This window comes from Salvelinus fontinalis, chromosome 3 (assembly GCF_029448725.1).
Source record: "Salvelinus fontinalis isolate EN_2023a chromosome 3, ASM2944872v1, whole genome shotgun sequence".
Lineage (NCBI taxonomy): Eukaryota > Metazoa > Chordata > Actinopteri > Salmoniformes > Salmonidae > Salvelinus > Salvelinus fontinalis.
In genome coordinates, this window is record NC_074667.1 from 76,771,882 (window position 1) to 76,793,839 (window position 21,958).

A 21,958-nucleotide genomic window follows, 5' to 3' on the forward strand; every position below is an offset into this window, starting at 1 on the left:
GTAATGGGTCTGAAAGCGTAGCACGGTTAGTTAATGTAATGGGTCTGAAAGCGTAGCACGGTTAGTTAATGTAATGGGTCTGAAAGCGTAGCACGGTTAGGTAATGTAATGGGTCTGAAAGCGTAGCACGGTTAGTTAATATAATTGGTCTGAAAGCGTATCACGGTTAGTTCATGTAATGGGTCTGAAAGCGTAGCACGGTTAGTTCATGTAATGGGTCTGAAAGCGTAGCACGGTTAGTTAATATAATGGGTCTGAAAGCGTAGCACGGTTAGTTAATGTAATGGGTCTGAAAGCGTAGCACGGTTAGTTAATGTAATGGGTCTGAAAGCGTAGCACGGTTAGTTAATGTAATGGGTCTGAAAGCGTAGCACGGTTAGTTAATGTAATGGGTCTGAAAGCGTAGCACGGTTAGTTAATGTAATGGGTCTGAAAGCGCAGCACGGTTAGTTAATATAATTGGTCTGAAAGCGTATCACGGTTAGTTCATGTAATGGGTCTGAAAGCGTAGCACGGTTAGTTAATGTAATGGGTCTGAAAGCGTAGCACGGTTAGTTAATGTAATGGGTCTGAAAGCGTATCACGGTTAGTTAATGTAATGGGTCTGAAAGCGTAGCACGGCTAGTTAATGTAATGGGTCTGAAAGCGTAGCACGGTTAGTTCATGTAATGGGTCTGAAAGCGTAGCACGGCTAGTTAATGTAATGGGTCTGAAAGCGTAGCACGGTTAGTTAATGTAATGGGTCTGAAAGCGTAGCACGGTTAGTTAATGTAATGGGTCTGAAAGCGTAGCACGGCTAGTTAATGTAATGGGTCTGAAAGCGTAGCACGGTTAGTTAATGTAATGGGTCTGAAAGCGTAGCACGGTTAGTTAATGTAATGGGTCTGAAAGCGTAGCACGGTTAGTTAATGTAATGGGTCTGAAAGCGTAGCACAGTTAGTTAATGTAATGGGTCTGAAAGCGTAGCACGGCTAGTTAATGTAATGGGTCTGAAAGCGTAGCACGGTTAGTTCATGTAATGGGTCTGAAAGCGTAGCACGGTTAGTTAATGTAATGGGTCTGAAAGCGTAGCACGGTTAGTTAATGTCTTCCTCTCTATTTCTCCCTCTGTTCCAGTACGTTACCTGTTGAAGAACAATGTCAGTCCAGACCTGTGCAACGAGGACGGTCTCACTGCTCTGCACCAGGTGAGTGTCCCTCCGGAGAGTCACTGGACCACTGAAGAGTCTAAAAATAAGGCCGTAATTCAGTAATTGTTGATGGTGTCTTTTCCACGTTGTGCTCTCAGAGAAGGTCAGTACGTACACAGGCGTTGTACGCAAATCACATGTTATTGGTCACATACACGTGTTTAACTGATGTTATTGGTCACATACACGTGTTTAGCAGATGTTATCGGTCACATACACGTGTTTAACTGATGTTATCGGTCACATACACGTGTTTAACTGATGTTATCGGTCACATACACGTGTTTAGCAGATGTTATTGCGGGTGTACCCCCAAGCCGTAAGACTCCTAAACAGGTAATCAAATGGCGACCCGGACTTTTTGCATTGTGTCCCCCCCTACCCCTCTTTTACGCTGCTGCTACTCTCTGTTCATCATCTATGCATAGTCACTTTAACCATACCTACATGTACATACTACCTCAAATCAGCCTGACTAACCAGTGCCTGTATGTAGCCTCACTACTGCTACTCTCTGTTCATCATATATGCATAGTCACTTTAACCATACCTACATGTACATACTACCTCAATCAGCCTGACTAACCGGTGTCTGTATGTAGCCTCACTACTGCTACTCTCTGTTCATCATATATGCATAGTCACTTTAACCATACCTACATGTACATACTACCTCAATCAGCCTGACTAACCGGTGTCTGTATGTAGCCTCACTACTGCTACTCTCTGTTCATCATATATGCATAGTCACTTTAACCATACCTACATGTACATACTACCTCAATCAGCCCGACTAACCGGTGTCTGTATATAGTCGTTTTAATGTTGTTTTTATTTCTTCACTTATCTATTGTTCACCTAATACCTATTTTTTACTTACAAATTGCACTGTTGGTAAGTATTTCACTGTAAGGTCTACACCTGTTGTATTCGGCGCATGACACACTTTGATTTGACTTGTTCCGAAATGCTTGTGTCATACACAGGCATCTGGGTAGAAGTCAGTCATACCGTAGGTCCAAGCTCACACTGTTCTCCCCAGCGTCTCTCCCTGTCTCTCCAAGCTCACACTGTTCTCCCCAGCGTCTCCCTGTCTCTCCAAGCTCACACTGTTCTCCCCAGCGTCTCCCTGTCACTCCAAGCTCACACTGTTCTCCCCAGTGTCTCTCCCTGTCTCTCCAAGCTCACACTGTTCTCCCCAGCGTCTCCCTGTCTCTCCAAGCTCACACTGTTCTCCCCAGCGTCTCTCCCTGTCACTCCAAGCTCACACTGTTCTCCCCAGCGTCTCCCTGTCTCTCCAAGCTCACGCTGTTCTCCCTCTGTCTCTCCCTGTCTCTCCAAGCTCACACTGTCCTCCCCAGCGTCTCTCCCTGTCTCTCCAAGCTCACACTGTTCTCCCCAGCGTCTCCCTGTCTCTCCAAGCTCACACTGTTCTCCCCAGCGTCTCCCTGTCACTCCAAGCTCACACTGTTCTCCCCAGCGTCTCCCCCTGTCTCTCCAAGCTCACACTGTTCTCCCCAGCGTCTCCCTGTCACTCCAAGCTCACACTGTTCTCCCCTGTCTCTCCAAGCTCACACTGTTCTCCCCAGTGTCTCTCCCTGTCTCTCCAAGCTCACACTGTTCTCCCCAGTGTCTCCCCCTGTCTCTCCAAGCTTACACTGTCCTCCCCCTGTCTCTCCCTGTCTCTCCCTGTCTCTCCAAGCTCACACTGTTCTCCCCAGCGTCTCCCTGTCTCTCCCTGTCTCTCCAAGCTCACACTGTTCTCCCCAGTGTCTCTCCCTGTCTCTCCAAGCTTACACTGTCCTACCCCTGTCTCTCCCTGTCTCTCCAAGCTCACACTGTTCTCCCCAGCGTCTCCCTGTCTCTCCAAGCTTACACTGTCCTCCCCCTGTCTCTCCCTGTCTCTCCAAGCTCACACTGTTCTCCCCTGTCTCTCCAAGCTCACACTGTTCTCCCCCTGTCTCTCCCTGTCTCTCCAAGCTCACACTGTTCTCCCCTGTCTCTCCAAGCTCACACTGTTCTCCCCAGCGTCTCCCTGTCTCTCCAAGCTCACACTGTTCACCCCCTGTCTCTCCCTGTCTCTCCAAGCTCACACTGTTCTCCCCAGTGTCTCTCCCTGTCTCTCCAAGCTCACACTGTTCTCCCCCTGTCTCTCCCTGTCTCTCCAAGCTCACACTGTTCTCTCCCTGTCTCTCCCTGTCTCTCCAAGCTCACACTGTTCTCCCCCTGTCTCTCCCTGTCTCTCCAAGCTCACACTGTTCTCCCCAGTGTCTCTCCCTGTCTCTCCAAGCTCACACTGTTCTCCCCAGCGTCTCCCTGTCTCTCCAAGCTCACACTGTTCTCCCCAGTGTCTCTCCCTGTCACTCCAAGCTCACACTGTTCTCCCCCTGTCTCTCCAAGCTCACACTGTTCTCCCCAGTGTCTCTCCCTGTCACTCCAAGCTCACACTGTTCTCCCCAGCGTCTCCCTGTCTCTCCAAGCTCACACTGTTCTCCCCAGTGTCTCTCCCTGTCTCTCCAAGCTCACACTGTTCTCCCCAGCGTCTCCCTGTCTCTCCAAGCTCACACTGTTCTCCCCAGCGTCTCCCTGTCACTCCAAGCTCACACTGTTCTCCCCAGCGTCTCCCTGTCTCTCCGTCTCTCCAAGCTCACACTGTTCTCCCCAGTGTCTCTCCCTGTCTCTCCAAGCTCACACTGTTCTCCCCAGCGTCTCTTCCTGTCTCTCCAAGCTCACACTGTTCTCTCCCTTTCTCTCCCTGTCTCTCCAAGCTCACACTGTTCTCCCCAGCGTCTCCCTGTCTCTCCCTGTCTCTCCCTGTCTCTCCCTGTCTCTCCAAGCTCACACTGTCCTCCCCCTGTCTCTCCCTGTCTCTCCAAGCTCACACTGTCCTCCCCCTGTCTCTCCCTGTCTCTCCAAGCTCACACTGTTCTCCCCTGTCTCTCCCTGTCTCCCCCTGTCTCTCCAAGCTCACACTGTTCTCCCCCTGTCTCTCCCTGTCTCTCCAAGCTCACACTGTTCTCCCCCTGTCTCTCCCTGTCTCTCCAAGCTCACACTGTTCTCCCCCTGTCTCTCCCTGTCTCTCCCTGTCTCTCCAAGCTCACACTGTTCTCTCCCTGTCTCTCCCTGTCTCTCCAAGCTCACACTGTTCTCCCCAGCGTCTCCCTGTCTCTCCCTGTCTCCCCCTGTCTCTCCAAGCTCACACTGTTCTCCCCCTGTCTCTCCCTGTCTCTCCAAGCTCACACTGTTCTCCCCCTGTCTCTCCCTGTCTCTCCAAGCTCACACTGTTCTCTCCCTGTCTCTCCCTGTCTCTCCAAGCTCACACTGTTCTCCCCAGCGTCTCCCTGTCTCTCCCTGTCTCTCCCTGTCTCTCCAAGCTCACACTGTTCTCCCCAGCGTCTCTCCCTGTCTCTCCAAGCTCACACTGGTCTCCCCAGTGTCTCCCCCTGTCTCTCCAAGCTCACACTGTTCTCCCCAGTGTCTCTCCCTGTCACTCCAAGCTCACACTGTTCTCCCCAGCGTCTCCCCCTGTCTCTCCCTGTCTCTCCAAGCTCACACTGTTCTCCCCAGCGTCTCCCTGTCTCTCCCTGTCTCCCCCTGTCTCTCCAAGCTCACACTGTTCTCCCCCTGTCTCTCCCTGTCTCTCCAAGCTCACACTGTTCTCCCCCTGTCTCTCCCTGTCTCTCCCTGTCTCTCCAAGCTCACACTGTTCTCTCCCTGTCTCTCCCTGTCTCTCCAAGCTCACACTGTTCTCCCCAGCGTCTCCCTGTCTCTCCAAGCTCACACTGTTCTCCCCAGGGTCTCTCCCTGTCACTCCAAGCTCACACTGTTCTCCTCAGCGTCTCTCCCTGTCTCTCCAAGCTCACACTGTTCTCTCCCTGTCTCTCCCTGTCTCTCCAAGCTCACACTGTTCTCCCCAGCGTCTCTCCCTGTCTCTCCAAGCTCACACTGTTCTCCCCCTGTCTCTCCAAGCTCACACTGTTCTCCCCAGTGTCTCTCCCTGTCTCTCCAAGCTCACACTGTTCTCCCCAGCGTCTCCCTGTCTCTCCAAGCTCACACTGTTCTCCCCATTGTCTATCCCTGTCTCTCCAAGCTCACACTGTTCTCCCCCTGTCTCTCCCTGTCACTCCAAGCTCACACTGTTCTCCCCAGTGTCTCTCCCTGTCTCTCCAAGCTCACACTGTTCTCCCCAGCGTCTCCCTGTCTCTCCAAGCTCACACTGTTCTCCCCAGTGTCTCTCCCTGTCTCTCCAAGCTCACACTGTTCTCCCCAGCGTCTCCCTGTCTCTCCAAGCTCACACTGTTCTCCCCAGTGTCTCTCCCTGTCTCTCCAAGCTCACACTGTTCTCCCCCTGTCTCTCCAAGCTCACACTGTTCTCCCCAGCGTCTCCCTGTCTCTCCCTGTCTCTCCCTGTCTCTCCAAGCTCACGCTGTTCTCCCCAGCGTCTCTCCCTGTCTCTCCAAGCTCACACTGTTCTCTCCCTGTCTCTCCCTGTCTCTCCAAGCTCACACTGTTCTCCCCAGTGTCTCTCCCTGTCTCTCCAAGCTCACACTGTTCTCCCCAGCGTCTCCCTGTCACTCCAAGCTCACGCTGTTCTCCCCAGCGTCTCTCCCTGTCTCTCCAAGCTCACACTGTTCTCTCTCTGTCTCTCCCTGTCTCTCCAAGCTCACGCTGTTCTCCCCAGCGTCTCTCCCTGTCACTCCAAGCTCACACTGATCTCCCCAGCGTCTCCCCCTGTCTCTCCAAGCTCACGCTGTTCTCCCCAGCGTCTCTCCCTGTCACTCCAAGCTCACACTGGTCCTCCCCAGCGTCTCCCCCTGTCTCTCCAAGCTCACACTGGTCTCCCCAGCATGTTTCTCTGAAGCCCAAGAAAACAGTGTCTGATACACAATACATCACCACAGTGGAGAGGTGTCTGGGGAATCTGCCTGTTGGTCTAATGTTTGATGGAGCTGGTGCCAGAACCTTCTTACCCCTCTAGCCCGTCTGTCTGTCTGTCTGTCTGTCTGTCTGTCTGTCTGTCTGTCTGTCGCCAACACCAGATAATCTGCACTCTGGACTGGTCATCCCAACACCAGATTTAACATAAATCCTTTTTAGCTGGGGTTTGGTGGGAATAGAGCCACGGTGAAAAAACCCCTGAAGGGACTTAGGCAATACAACTGTATGTTCTGAGTCTTCCAGAAAAGACCAATAACAGTAACACCTAAAGATGACCACACCAACAATATATTCATATTCAATTAAAATGATTCAAAACTAATAGCTGACGTTGTGGCCACTTTAATAAATGGATCACTAGTCACTTTAATAATGCCACATTAAGAATGTTTACATATCTCACATTACTCATCTCATATGTATATACTGTAGCCTTCACTATCTGTTCCTTACTATCTATTGTGTCTTGGGGAGTCAGGCAGCCCACTGGTTAGAGCGTTGGGGCAGTAACCGAAAGGTTGCTGGATCGAATCCCCGAGGTGACAAGGTTAAAATCTGTTGTTTTGCCCCTGAACAAGGCAGTTAACCCACTGTTCCCCGGTAGACAATCATTGTAATTATGAATTTGTTCTTAACTGACTTTCCTAGTTAAATAAAGGTTACACATTCTTTTGTGTGGGATTTGTATGCGTGTCTCTCTCTGTAAACACACGTTGAGAGGCACAGGTCCAGCCACTAAACAAGCCCTGTGCAGATTGGCTAATATCGACCACATAATGAGTTGTTATTTAGGATAGAAGGTGAACCAATGATTCGGCACAATGCTTTTCTCAGGCTGATCATCTGAATGACTTGTACACACTGAATAATGCAGAGGTCTGTCTGTCCGACCGACCGACCGACCGACCGACCGACCGTGATCAATCTATTATGTGAGATATGTAAATATTATTAAAGTGGCATTATTAAAGTGACTAGTGATCAATTTATTAAAGTTGCCAATGATTTCAAGTCTGTATGTAGGCAGCAGCCTCTCTGTGTTAGTGATGGCTGTTTAACAGTCTGATGGCCTTGAGATTGAAAAACAGCTTCTATCTCTCGGTCCCAGCCTTGATGCACCTGTACTGACCACACCTTCTGGATGGTAACGGGGTGAACAGGCAGTGGCTCGGGTGGTTATTGTCCTTGATTATCTTTTTGTCCTTCCTGTGACATCGGGTGCTGTATGTGTCCTGGAGGGCAGGTAGTTTTCCCCTGGTGATGCGTTGTGCAGACTGCACCACCCTCTGGAGAGCTCTGCGGTTGAGGGCGGTGCAGTTGCCGTACCAGGCGGTGATACAGCCCGACAGGATGCTCTCAATTGTGCACCTGTATAAGTTAGTGAGGGTTTTCGGTGACAAGCCAACATTTTTCAGCCTCCTGAGGTTGAAGAGGCGCTGCTGCACCTTCTTCACCACGCTGTCTGTGTGGGTGGACCATTTCAGTTTGTCGGTGATGTGTACGCCGAGGAACTTTAAACTTTCTGTGGATAGGGGGGTGCTCCCTCTGCTGTTTCCTGAAGTCCACAATCATCTCCTTTGTTTTGCTGACATTGAGTGAGAGGTTAGTTTCCTGACACCACACTCCCAGAACCCTCACCCGTGGTGGTTCATTTCTGTATTACTAAATGAAGAGAGAGACAAACTTCACACACCAGTCAGAGTTATACTTAAACTACATCTTTAATAATAAGAGCTTTGCAATAGCACCTACTATCATCGATTCCCTATTTCTAATGAACCGTTGAGAGTGGCAAAACAAAAGTACAAAGATCTTTTATAACCAAGATACACCCCTTTCAGCCTACATGACGAACAACAAATATTAGGAACAGTTCACAAAGGAAGACTTTATAATGAGAAAGGAGTATCCCGTAGCCAGATAGCATTCGCTATAAATTATCGTTCAGTTTGGTCCCTAAGACGAGGTTCTAATCTCGTTCCTGGTACTTCATAGCACAAAAACACCAACTCATCCAATGGCATAACTCAACTGTCAACTCTAGATACTCCCATCTCAAGTAAAACCCCTTCTTGACCCCTCTCCTGGACAAGCTCACTGAGGGGAGTGAGTCTCTAGGTCATATACTAGGATAGATATATATATACCCAGGATAAGTGCAACATCAGAGAGGACATACAATGGTTCCAGACACTACCATACACCTCGCCCCAATGCCAAAGGAGGGAGTGACTTGCACACAGACATTGTGGAGACAAGTAATTGGTTCCCCATTAATCACGCCATCCCTTCACATGGTTTAAGAATAGGTAAAGACACATTCACATATGAAGACAATGTTCCCTCCTGTCCTCTTCCCTTTCTGATATTCTGCATAGCACCAGGGACATGTGAAAGACAAGCCTGACCTCTCCCCTCTCTGGGCCCCAGGTGACTGAGCCCCAGGTGACTGAGCCCCAGGTGACTGAGCCCCAGCTGAGGGAAGAAGTGCAACTGCCATCCGAAGGGATACATTCTAATAACAAGTATATCACATCAGCATATTATGCAGAAAAGACATCTTAATTATCTATGTTACCCAACTAATTCTGATTCATCTGCCACACACCTCCCTGTCTCGTTGTTGTTGGTAATCAAGCCCACTACTGTCTGCAAACTTGATGATTGAGTTGGAGGCGTGCATGGCCATGCAGTCGTGGGTGAACAGGGAGTACAGGAGAGGGCTGAGAACGCACCCTTGTGGGGCCCCAGTGTTGAGGATCAACGGAGGGGATCAAAGCAGAACGTGATCGAAGCAATCTTGAAGCGTGGAATCCGATTGGTCAGAACAGTGTTGGATAGACCTAAGCGCGGGTGCTTCCTGTTTTAGTTTCTGCCTATAAGAGGGGAGAAACAAGATGGAGTCATGGTCAGATTTGCCAAAAGGAGGGCGGGGGAGGGCCTTGTATGCCTTGTGGAAGTTAGAGTAGCAGTGGTCGAGTGAGTTACTCGCTTGTGTACTGCAATCAATATGCTTATAGAATTTAGGTAGCCTTGTTCTCAGATTAGCTTTGTTAAAATCCACAGCTACAATAAATGCAACCTCAGGATATATGGTTTCCAGTTTGTATAAAGTCCAGTGAAGTTCCCTGATGGTTGTCTTGGTATCCGCTTGCGGGGGGATATACACGGCTGTGACGATAACCGAGGAGAGTTCTCTTGGGAGATAATATGGTCGGCATTTGATTGTGAGGAATTCTAGGTCAGGTGAACAAAAAGACTTGAGTTCTTGTATGTTGTTACAATTACACCATGAGTCGTTAATCATGAAACATAAACCCCCGCCCTTCTTCTTACCGGAGAGATGTTTGTTCCTGTTGCCGCGAAGCACTGAAAATCCCTTTGGCTGTACGGACTCCGACATGTTACAATCCCGGATATCTCTTTGGAAAGCAACTCTTGCCCTAATTTTGTCGACTTTGTTAACTAGGGACTGGACATTAGTGAGTAATATACTCGGAAGTGGTGGGTGGTGTGCGCGCATCTGAAGCCTCACTAGAAGACCGCTCCGGCACCCTCTCCTCCAATGGCGTTGTTTTTTGGTCGGCCTCTGGAATCAGTTCAAATGGCCTGGAAGATGCAGACAAAGGATTTGCTTTGGGAAAGTTGTATTCCTGGTCATAGTGCTCGTTGTGCTGTTAAGTTGACGTCTCTGATATCCAATAGTTCTTCCCGGCTGTATGTAATAACACTTAATGTTTTCTGGGCTAACAATGTAAGAAATAATACATTACAAAACAAAATACTGCACTGTTTCCTAAGAACTAGAAGCGAAGCTGCCACCTCAAACTTAATTTCCTGTGAGATGTTTTAATGTGAAGGGAAGAGGGTGCGACTATATTTTCTGAGATTTATATGTTCCGCTGGTCTGTCAGTAGCATAAATGAAGTGAATCGTTCCAATTATATGGTCAGCACCTCACCTCAAAGTGTGTGCGTGTGTGTGTTAATGTCTTGGTTCTACTCTCTCACTGGGACATTATTCTGTACCATGGGTGTCATGTGTCGACAGGGGATTGGGCCTCAATATGGGAGCACATTGATTTGTTCGATTTTTTGTTGTTGTTGTTGTTATTTCTGGGGTTAGACAAGACTTGCATGTGTAGACAAAGAGATTATATTAAATCCCAGAATATAACATGAAAGTATCATACAATAACTTACATCCAATTGTGGTCCTCTGGAGAAAAATCTGGCCAATTGATTGTGCATGAAGATACGTGAGGAACACTCACTAGTGTTGTGTTATTGTCAACCTGCTGCAGAGACTGTGAAAGTCCTTGTGTTAGTGGGAACTTGTGGGGGTGTTATTTTATTTATAATTTAGCCTTCCTCTTTTGATGAATGTGTTAATGTGCTTCCTATCTAGTCAGGATCTAAACTACTAGACTCAATTAAACAGTTAGCCCTGTGACACCAAGCTACTGCACCTCTATATTAGCTAGCAGCTAACCAATGCTCTCCCTCTCTGTGGTGTGTGTGTGTGTGAAAGAGAGAACTGTCTGACAGCAGAAGAGATGAAGCAACAAAGGCCCACGGTGTCGGTAGGGCTAGGTGAAGTAACGTAAATTATAGCTACAGTGGAAAAACGTTTCTTTTAAACTGAAAGAACCAGGAAGTAACTGTTACCACACTATTTCCTATCCATACCAGGGAAATACTAGTAGAAACAGTGACGTAAAATACATGAGTAGGCCTACCAAATATTTTACAATAATACAGCCCTAGTAACTGGTTGAAAATGTAGTTAAACCTGGTTTACAATGTCAATGTTGCATTTGTATTCTCATGGTTGAATAAACTCTCAATCTGCCGTTTGGACCCAACCATGTCCATGTCAAAATAATGGACCGTTGTCTGGATAACAGCTTGGCTAGCCCACCGTTAATATTACCATAAGACCCGTCTTTAAAACCCACATATTTGAGCCCACATACTAGCTTTTAGGCTAATCTCCCTAGCCTTCCCCTGTAATTCTCCTGTAGCCTGCCTCCCCCGCTGTAGCCCTCTCCCAGCACTAAGACAATGAATGAACCTGAGAAGGAAATAATGTGTCTTTCATAACTCCCCATGCAAAGTATTTAGACATGAAGGCCTGCCTTACAAAGGGGCTGATTATGATTAACCACCCTGGCTGTGTTACCGGGCCCTGGCTGGGTGCTGGGGGAGAGAGCAAGGCTGGAGGAGAGAGGAGAGAGCAAGGCTGGGGGCCGGGGGAGAAAGAAAGGAAGGCTGGGGGCTGGGGGAAGAGAGGAAGGCTGGAGGAGAGAGGAGAGAGCAAGGCTGGGGGTTGGGGGAAGAGAGGAAGGCTGGGGGAGAGAGGAGAGAGGAAGGCTGGAGGAGAGATGAGAGAGGAAGGCTGGGGGAGAGAGGAGAGAGCAGGGCTGGGGGAGAGAGGAGAGAGCAAGGCTGGGGACTGGGGGAAGAGAGTAAGGCTGGGGGAGAGAGGAGAGAGCTAGGCTGGGGGCTGGGGGAAGAGAGGAAGGCTGGGGGAGAGAGGAGAGAGCTAGGCTGGGGGCTGGGGGAAGAGAGGAAGGCTGGAGGAGAGAGGAGAGAGCAAGGCTGGAGGAAAGAGGAGAGAGCAAGGCTGGGGGCTGGGGGAAGAGAGGAAGGCTGGGGGAGAGAGGAGAGAGCAGGGCTGGGGGAGAGAGGAGAGAGCAAGGCTGGGGGCTGGGGGAAGAGAGGAAGGCTGGAGGAGAGAGGAGAGAGCAGGGCTGGGGGAAGAGAGGAAGGCTGGAGGAGAGAGGAGAGAGAGCAAGGCTGGGGGCTGGGGGAAGAGAGGAAGGCTGGAGGAGAGAGGAGAGAGCAGGGCTGGGGGAGAGAGGAGAGAGAGCAGGGCTGGGAGAGAAAGGAAGGCTGGAGGAGAGAGGAGAGAGCAATGCTGGGGGCTGGGGGAAGAGAGGAAGGCTGGAGGAGAGAGGAGAGAGCAGGGCTGGGGGAAGAGAGGAAGGCTGGAGGAGAGAGGAGAGAGAGCAAGGCTGGGGGCTGGGGGAAGAGAGGAAGGCTGGAGGAGAGAGGAGAGAGCAGGGCTGGGGGAGAGAGGAGAGAGAGCAGGGCTGGGAGAGAAAGGAAGGCTGGAGGAGAGAGGAGAGAGCAATGCTGGGGGCTGGGGGAAGAGAGGAAGGCTGGAGGAGAGAGGAGAGAGAGCAGGGCTGGGGGAGAGAGGAGAGAGAGCAGGGCTGGGAGAGAAAGGAAGGCTGGAGGAGAGAGGAGAGGGAGCAAGGCTGGGGGAGAGAGAGCAAAGCTGGGGGAGAGAGAGCAAGGAGGGGGGAGAGAGGAGAGAGAGCAAGGCTGGAGGCTGGGGGAGAGAGGAGAGAGAGCAAGGCTGGGGGAGAGAGGAGAGAGAGCAAGGCTCGGGGCTGTCCTTGTGGGGACCTAAAATTTACTTTACTTAAACCCCCTAAACCTTTACCCATACCATAACCCTAACCTTAACCTGTAACCCTAACCTTAACCTAGTGTGGTGTCACTTCAGATAAGACTGAATACTGTTTCCACTAGTATTTCCCTGTTATTGATAGGAGATAGTGTGGTAACAATAGTTACTTCCTGGTACATTCAGTTTAGAAACAAACGATTTTCCACTGTAGCTATAATTTACGTTACTTCACCTAGCCCTACCGACACTGTGGGCCTTTGTTGCTTCATCTCTTCTGCTGTCAGACAGTTCTCTCTTTCACACACACGGATACACAGACACACAGGAAGTACAGAAACAAGCACCGCCAGCTCGTCTTCAGTGTGTCATACCGTTGTTCTGCTTCTCAAGACCGATAAGGAAGTTATTAAGCTAGTCGCTCACAGACAGACAGACGGGGAATATCCCCTGAGAACACACTGAAGTCTAGTCTAGCTTCATTACCGTAGAGTAATGGGTTGTATACCTTACGTGTATTGTCTTTTTGAAGGTTTGCTATATAGAATGTCTGATCTCTATGCTCTTTGTCTATCCCCTGTCTCTGTACAGCCTGTCACAATGCCACTTCTCCATAACATTAGCTAGCTCCAATTATTTCTGATGGAGAAAACGTATTTTTAGAACACGTATTGGCTGTCATGGAAAACCTCTGTTCACACCCTGTAATCACACTGTGGGTCGAGCTGAGCTGCAGAAGTCTTCTTCTTTTATTATGTTTCCGTTTTACTACATCCTACTCTTAAAGAACTAACACAACCCACACAGTAGTGGAGAAGTCCAAAAGTTACATTGCTGTGATGCCAAATGTATTCTGTACTAATCTCTGTGGACTACACTGTTTTATAAAGACATTTCTATATTAGATTTGAGATTCAGAGCAACGGTCTCATAGATTCTAAAGGGCCTAGTTACATCAAGGTACACAGCTCACTTAGAGTAATATGTATACCTTTTGTCTTAAAACAATCTGTTGTAAACCTCCCTATGTGTGTACTGAATTTCTCTGAGACCAAATGCAGAAAATACTCCCGGCCCTTTTTCAATAGAGCATCAATTTTCATAAATTGGTTTCTGAATACTAAACCATTTTTATTTTTCTCTCTCTCTCTCTCTCTCTCTCTCTCTCTCTCTCTCTCTCTCTCTCTCTCTCTCTCTCTCTCTCTCTCTCTCTCTCTCTCTCTCTCTCGCTCTCGCTCGCTCTCTCTCTCTCTCTCAATCTCTCTCTCGCTCTCTCAATCGCTCGCTCGCTCTCTCTCTCTCGCACTCCCTCTCGCTCTCTCAATCGCTCGCTCGCTCTCTCTCGCGCTCCCTCTCGCTCGCTCTCGCTCCCTCTCGCTCGCTCTCGCTCTCTCTCGCTCTCTTGCTCGCTCTCTCTCTCTCTCAATCTCTCTCTCGCTCTCTCAATCGCTCGCTCGCTCTCTCTCTCTCGCGCTCCCTCTCGCTCGCTCTCGCTCCCTCTCGCTCTCTCTCGCTCTCGCTCTCTCTCGCTCTCTCTCGCTCTCGCTCTCTCTCGCTCTCTCTCGCTCTCGCTCGCTCTCGCTCTCTCTCGCTCTCTCGCTCTCTCTCGCTCTCTCTCTCTCTCTCTCTCTCTCTCTAGTGCTGTATTGATAACTATGAGGAGATGGTGAAAATCATGTTGAATCGTGGAGCCAGTGTAAACGCCAAGGACAATGAACTGTGGACGCCGCTACACGCTGCTGCCACCTGTGGACATGCAGGATTGGTCAAGGTCCTCATACAACAGTAAGATACTGGCTCTACTATTATATACTAACCATTATCTCACAAAGTTGAATCATTGCTGATTACATATAACATTTCAGCTGTCCATATATATGTCTTGTATTTGTTTATTTATGTCAGATCTACAGGTAACTGCCAAAAATAAAGGAAACACCAACATAGTGTCTTAATAGGGCGTTGTGTCACGAGCCAGAACATCATCACGACGCCTTGGCATAGATACTACAAGTGTCTGGAACTCCATTGTAGGGATGAGACACCATTCTTACACGAGAAATTCAATCATTTGGTGTTTTGTTGATGGTGGTGGGAAACACTGTATTAGACACCGCTCCAGAATCTCCCAGAAGTGTACATTTGGGTTGAGATCTAGTGACTCAGCAACCTTGTCTCATAGTTTCAATTCAAAATTTGCCGTAATTGGATTAACGTACATTTTTTACCCATTTAATTCCGCCTGGATACAGGGTTACAACAGAAACGACTCAAAGGGTTAAGTTTAGATATGAATTAAAATGGTTAGGGCTGTGGTTCGGGTGAAAGGCTCAAAATAAAATGATAAAAAACAATGTGCTGTTTCCATTAACCTGGATCATCAAGTCTCCCTGCTTGAATTGTGAACTGCCGTGGGGCCGTGGTCTAAGCAGTGCTCATTGGCTCTGATCCTCGTGACTTTGAGCCCAGTGGTGTGCCATCTCACGGTTGGGATGGTGTTCTTCAGCTTGCAAGCCTCCCTCTTTTTCCTCCAAACATAACGATGGTCATTATGGCCAACCAGTTCTATTTTTGTTTCATTAGACCAGAGGACATTTCTCGAAAAAGTACGATCTTTGTCCCCATGTGCAATTGCAAACCGTAGTCTGTCTTTTTTATGGCGGTTTTGAAGCAGTGGCTTCTTCCTTGCTGAGCGGCCTTTCAGGTTATGTCGATATAGGACTCGTTTTACTGTGGATATAGATACTTTTGTACCTGTTTCCTCCAGCATCTTCACAAGGTCCTTTGCTGTTGTTCTGGGATTGATTTGCACTTTTCGCACCAAAGTTCATTCATCTCTAGGAGACAGAACGCGTCTCCTTCCTGAGCGGTCGGGCGGCTGCGTGGTCCCATGGTGTTTATACTTGCAAACTATTGTTTGTATACATGAACGTGGTACCTTCAGGCGTTTGGAAATTGCTCACAAGGATGAACCAGACTTGTGGAGGTCTACAAAAAAAATGTATTAGGTCTTGGCTGATTTCTTTAGATTTTCCCATGATGTCAAGCAAAGAGGCACTGAGTTTGTAAGTAGGCCTTGAAATACATCCACAGGTACACCTCCGATTGACTGAAATTATGTCAATTAGCCCATCAGAAGCTTCTAAAGCCATGACATCATTTTCTGGAATTTTCTAAGCTGTTTAAAGGTACAGTCAACTTAGTGTATGTAAACTTCTGACCCACTGGAATTGTGATACAGTGAATTATAAGTGAAATAATATGTCTGTAAACAATTGTTGAAAAAATTACCTGTGTCATGCACAAAGTAGATCTCCTAACCGACTTGCCAAAACTATAGTTTGTTAACAAGACATTTGTGGAGTGGTTGAAAAACGAGTTTTAATGACCTAAGTATATATAAACTTCCGACTTCAACTGTATATAACCAGTTTTAAAAACTTACTTCCTCAAGTATTTCCTTTATTTTGTCAGTTACCTCTATATTATCTGGTCAAAGTCCTCATAAGCTGTAAATGCATGTTTCTGCTCATTCTGTATATCTTTATAAAATGTATGACACTTAAGCATGAGGAAGTGATTCCATTAGAAATGGAACCCACGACCTTAGGGTTTGTAGCGCCATGCTTTTACCAACTGAGCCACACTTTTATATGTATCCCTTACGTTACCCAGTGGAGCGGATCTGTTAGCGGTGAACTCTGACGGCAACATGCCCTATGACCTGTGTGAAGATGACCCTACACTGGACATCATCGAGACCGCCATGGCCAACAGAGGTGAGTAACACATTGATGTATTCTTTTCGGGAGTCCAACTGAAGTAGGAATCTCTTTGTCAAGGGACGCCTGACACCTGAAGCCGTCGTGGTTGACTGAGTCATCACTACCTTTTGACACTTCATCTAAATTAACAATTTTGATATGAAGAAGTGTTCTGCTTCACGTTTGTACGTATCTACATCTAAGCCTTCGTATTATAAGTCAACCCCTCTTATCCAGTTGTTTGTATATGTTAGTTAGAATTTGGTCCACAAATGTACCCACATTTCTATTATATGTAAATAGTGTTTGATTAGTGAATGCTATAATGTAGTTATTTTGTTAGATACTTCTCCCTATTAGCTGAAATTCTATTTTTTTCAACGCCATTTTGGCTAGCTGTTCGGACCGAACATAGCATTGAATGATGGGAATTTGTTGAGCTATACAGACGTTGCTTCCACAGAGTTTCTGAACCCAGAGTCTTTCTGGAACGCTTGTAAGACAGACCTTGCAGACCAGGCCGGGGTTTGGGGTTTGAGAAGTCAATGAGAGAAGTGAACAATTCTTCCTTAGTTGTTCATTTTATCGAAATCTAAAGGTACAACGTAGATTAGAGCGAATGTCTTAAGTAGTCAAACATGTTATTACTCCAACCTCGTGAAAGTGACAAACTGACACGTTTTCAACTTTATATCGGGAGACTGCCTTTGATGGGCTGCACATGCTCAGTTCGGCGCGAGACGACCATTAGACCCGATGAAGTGTTTCTGCGCATGAGTTTAGCTAGCCAACGTTGTCATAACATCGCCTACAAGTGTGATCGGGGATTTCTATTGGAGAAGCAGCTTCTGCTCTCTTCATACTGTACTGTCTTTGTTGCCTCTGTTCTACCTCACGGACACTAGAGAAGCTTTAATCAAGTTTAATTCTTCCCAAAGGGTCGTTACAGCTGTAATTCTGACAAAGACATGTTCCCATCATCACAAGTGTATATATACTCCACTGTAGACACTCCTCCTTCTCTCCAATCCTTACATCTTCTGGTTGTACAGGAAGAGGGTAATAGGATAATAAACCACTATTACTCCCTTCAGGGGATCTGACCTGACCTCCTGACCTCAACCCCTCCTTCACCTAATCCACAGATGTCCTCTCGTATCACCTATCGCATTCCCGTGACTCTCTCCCGTCCACCCAGACCATTCCACAGCCCACTCTGTCTTTCTCCAGATCTCACTCCTTTATATACTATGTGTCTGATCTATCATGTCTTTAATATCTCAATGTTCAAAGTTTACCCAACATCCAACAGTCCCTCTTGAACAATAGCGTTCTAATGTTCAATTTATATAAACTTGGAAATTACTTCTAAATGGACAAACAATGATAATAAAACATGATTTTAAAAAAACTAACAAATGATTATAAAGCAATGATAACAGACATTCACCGTGAGGTTTATAAACTCAGAGACTTATGAACTCTGTCCTATGATCACACAATTTTATTTCCATCTTTCATCACACAACAAAATTACATTCCAGCTGTATCTGCTGTCTTGTTCCATGTCAGATGGAACGCTTTTTGTTTCTCCACTTTCTCCTTCTGGTTCCTGAGAGAGTGATAACATAAGATTTGGAAATTAACAAAAAGTCACACAAAAAATAACAGTATTAACAATGTGAAAAGCTATGCATAATTATATATGCATGAAAACCAAAGTCTGAGACCACGACAATTCCCACTCTCTCTTCCCCTGATTCTATGCCTCCAGGACACTTTCTGCTGGGTTCCACAAAAATCAAAGCCCTAAAAAGCTTCCTCATTCTTTCACCCAGTCTTCCCCTTTCGGCCCCAGGTTCCGAGAGGTGTTCCCAAGTCATGTCAATTTTCACTTTGTTCCCCTTCTCCTCCATTGCCACACCGCTACATCCTCTTAAGGTAACTCAGCACTGTATATGCTTTCACATCAATGCCTTCAGCATGTTGTTAAGAGAACAGTTACCACAACATCTATCCTCTTTCATATGATGCATTAACCCATAAAGCAGCTAACCCAACTCAACTATCATGTTTAAAGTAGCTCCCAGACACAACCCATCTGCATGTCTTACAATGGAATCTAGTCTCTCTCTCTTTCGCTCCGCTTCCTCTGTCATGGTGTCTTCAAGCTCACCCATTATGCAGTTGGACCTTACTTCACGTGAGAACTATGCACCCACTGAGAAGAGACATGACGATCTTTACCGCTGCAGGTGCTGTAAGGAGTAGTGTGTGTGGACCAAACCAACGCTGTCCCAACACCCCCGCCTGGTGTCTCTTGATGTACACTCAATCTCCAGATTTCAGCCCGGGCCCTTGATTATCTCTGCTTTCACCTGAGGATATACACACTGCAACACATGGGTCATTTCCTGACAACACAGACTCTCCTGTTATGGCAAGATCACTAATTTGTGACATTTAAATAACAGCCTCCCCTGTACTTCCATCGGTCTCCCAGTTACCAGCTACCAATCCATGTGACATGAGTCCTCATAAACTGATATCCCAACAATGCTACTATATTAACCCCTGCTACTTCCAACATGGCCCATGACTATATTCTCACAAAACCCCTCCTTTGAGCAGTAGTCCAGTTCCATGCTGTCAATATAGCATTCTTCACTACAAGTACTGCTCCTTCAGTTACTGTCTCTACAGCTCCTTCAGTTACTGTCCCTACGGCTCCTTCAGTTACTGTCAATACTGCTCCTTCAGTTACTGTCCGTACAGCTCCTTCAGTTACTGTCCCTACAGCTCCTTCAGTTACTGTCCCTACAGCTCCTTCAGTTACTGTCCCTACAGCTCCTTCAGTTACTGTCCCTACAGCTCCTTCAGTTACTGTCCCTACAGCTCCTTCAGTTACTGTCCCTACAGCTCCTTCAGTTACTGTCCCTACAGCTCCTTCAGTTACTGTCCCTACAGCTCCTTCAGTTACTGTCAATACTGCTCCTTCAGTTACTGTCCCTACAGGGCCTTCAGTTACTGTCAATACTGCTCCTTCAGTTACTGTCCTTACAGCTCCTTCAGTTACTGTCCCTACAGCTACAGTTACTGTCCCTACAGCTCCTTCAGTTACTGTCCCTACAGCTCCTTCAGTTACTGTCCCTACAGCTCCTTCAGTTACTGTCCCTACAGCTCCTTCAGTTACTGTCAATACTGCTCCTTCAGTTACTGTCCCTACGGCTCCTTCAGTTATTGTCCCTACAGCTCCTTCAGTTACTGTCCCTACAGCTCCTTCAGTTACTGTCCCTACGGCTCCTTCAGTTACTGTCCCTACAGCTCCTTCAGTTACTGTCCCTACAGCTCCTTCAGTTACTGTCCCTACGGCTCCTTCAGTTATTGTCCCTACAGCTCCTTCAGTTACTGTCCCTACAGCTCCTTCAGTTACTGTCCCTACAGCTCCTTCAGTTACTGTCCCTACAGCTCCTTCAGTTACTGTCCCTACAGCTCCTTCAGTTACTGTCCCTACAGCTCCTTCAGTTACTGTCCCTACAGCTCCTTCAGTTACTGTCCCTACAGCTCCTTCAGTTACTGTCCCTACAGCTCCTTCAGTTACTGTCCCTACAGCTCCTTCAGTTACTGTCCCTACAGCTCCTTCAGTTACTGTCAATACTGCTCCTTCAGTTACTGTCCCTACAGGGCCTTCAGTTACTGTCAATACTGCTCCTTCAGTTACTGTCCTTACAGCTCCTTCAGTTACTGTCCCTACAGCTACAGTTACTGTCCATACAGCTCCTTCAGTTACTGTCCCTACAGCTCCTTCAGTTACTGTCCCTACAGCTCCTTCAGTTACTGTCCCTACAGCTCCTTCAGTTACTGTCAATACTGCTCCTTCAGTTACTGTCCCTACGGCTCCTTCAGTTATTGTCCCTACAGCTCCTTCAGTTACTGTCCCTACAGCTCCTTCAGTTACTGTCCCTACGGCTCCTTCAGTTACTGTCCCTACGGCTCCTTCAGTTACTGTCCCTACGGCTCCTTCAGTTACTGTCCCTACGGCTCCTTCAGTTATTGTCCCTACAGCTCCTTCAGTTACTGTCCCTACAGCTCCTTCAGTTACTGTCCCTACAGCTCCTTCAGTTACTGTCCCTACAGCTCCTTCAGTTACTGTCCCTACAGCTCCTTCAGTTACTGTCCCTACAGCTCCTTCAGTTACTGTCCCTACAGCTCCTTCAGTTACTGTCCCTACAGCTCCTTCAGTTACTGTCCCTACAGCTCCTTCAGTTACTGTCCCTACAGCTCCTTCAGTTACTGTCCCTACAGCTCCTTCAGTTACTGTCAATACTGCTCCTTCAGTTACTGTCCCTACAGGGCCTTCAGTTACTGTCAATACTGCTCCTTCAGTTACTGTCCTTACAGCTCCTTCAGTTACTGTCCCTACAGCTACAGTTACTGTCCATACAGGTCCTTCAGTTACTGTCCCTACAGCTCCTTCAGTTACTGTCAATACTGCTCCTTCAGTTACTGTCCCTACGGCTCCTTCAGTTATTGTCCCTACAGCTCCTTCAGTTACTGTCCCTACAGCTCCTTCAGTTACTGTCCCTACGGCTCCTTCAGTTACTGTCCCTACAGCTCCTTCAGTTACTGTCCCTACAGCTCCTTCAGTTACTGTCCCTACGGCTCCTTCAGTTATTGTCCCTACAGCTCCTTCAGTTACTGTCCCTACAGCTCCTTCTGTTACTGTCCCTACAGCTCCTTCAGTTACTGTCCCTACGGCTCCTTCAGTTACTGTCCCTACAGCGACTTCAGTTACTGTCCCTACAGCTCCTTCAGTTACTGTCCCTACAGCGCCTTCAGTTACTGTCCCTACAGCGACTTCAGTTACTGTCCCTACAGCTCCTTCAGTTACTGTCCCTACAGCGCCTTCAGTTACTGTCCCTACGGCTCCTTCAGTTACTGTCCCTACAGCTCCTTCAGTTACTGTCCCTACAGCTCCTTCAGTTACTGTCCCTACAGCGACTTCAGTTACTGTCCCTACAGCTCCTTCAGTTACTGTCCCTACAGCGCCTTCAGTTACTGTCCCTACAGCTCCTTCAGTTACTGTCCCTACAGCTCCTTCAGTTACTGTCCCTACAGCTCCTTCAGTTACTGTCCTTACAGCTCCTTCAGTTACTGTCCCTACAGCGACTTCAGTTACTGTCCTTACAGCTCCTTCAGTTACTGTCCCTACAGCGCCTTCAGTTACTGTCCCTACAGCGCCTTCAGTTACTGTCCCTACAGCTCCTTCAGTTACTGTCCCTACAGCTCCTTCAGTTACTGTCCTTACAGCTCCTTCAGTTACTGTCCCTACAGCTCCTTCAGTTACTGTCCTTACAGCTCCTTCAGTTACTGTCCCTACAGCTCCTTCAGTTACTGTCCTTACAGCTCCTTCAGTTACTGTCCCTACTGCTCCTTCAGTTACTGTCCCTACAGCTCCTTCAGTTACTGTCCCTACAGCTCCTTCAGTTACTGTCCCTACGGCTCCTTCAGTTACTGTCTCTACAGCTCCTTCAGTTACTGTCCCTACAGCTCCTTCTGTTACTGTCCCTACAGCTCCTTCAGTTACTGTCCATACAGCTCCTTCAGTTACTGTCCCTACAGCTCCTTCAGTTACTGTCCCTACTGCTCCTT

The 21,958-nt window shown here is 47.7% G+C and overlaps 1 protein-coding gene across 2 annotated transcripts in view; it reads left to right on the forward strand.

Moving 5' to 3' along the window:
- The window catches only part of ppp1r16b (protein phosphatase 1, regulatory subunit 16B), a 178,829-nt gene that overhangs the window by 121,081 nt on the left and 35,790 nt on the right, over window positions 1-21,958 (forward strand). For both annotated transcript variants that reach the window (XM_055918075.1, XM_055918074.1), the window contains exons 3-5: window positions 1,117-1,187; window positions 14,182-14,327; window positions 16,218-16,321. In XM_055918075.1, the coding sequence (XP_055774050.1) occupies window positions 1,117-1,187; window positions 14,182-14,327; window positions 16,218-16,321 (321 nt within the window). The remainder of the gene's footprint in view (window positions 1-1,116; window positions 1,188-14,181; window positions 14,328-16,217; window positions 16,322-21,958) is intronic.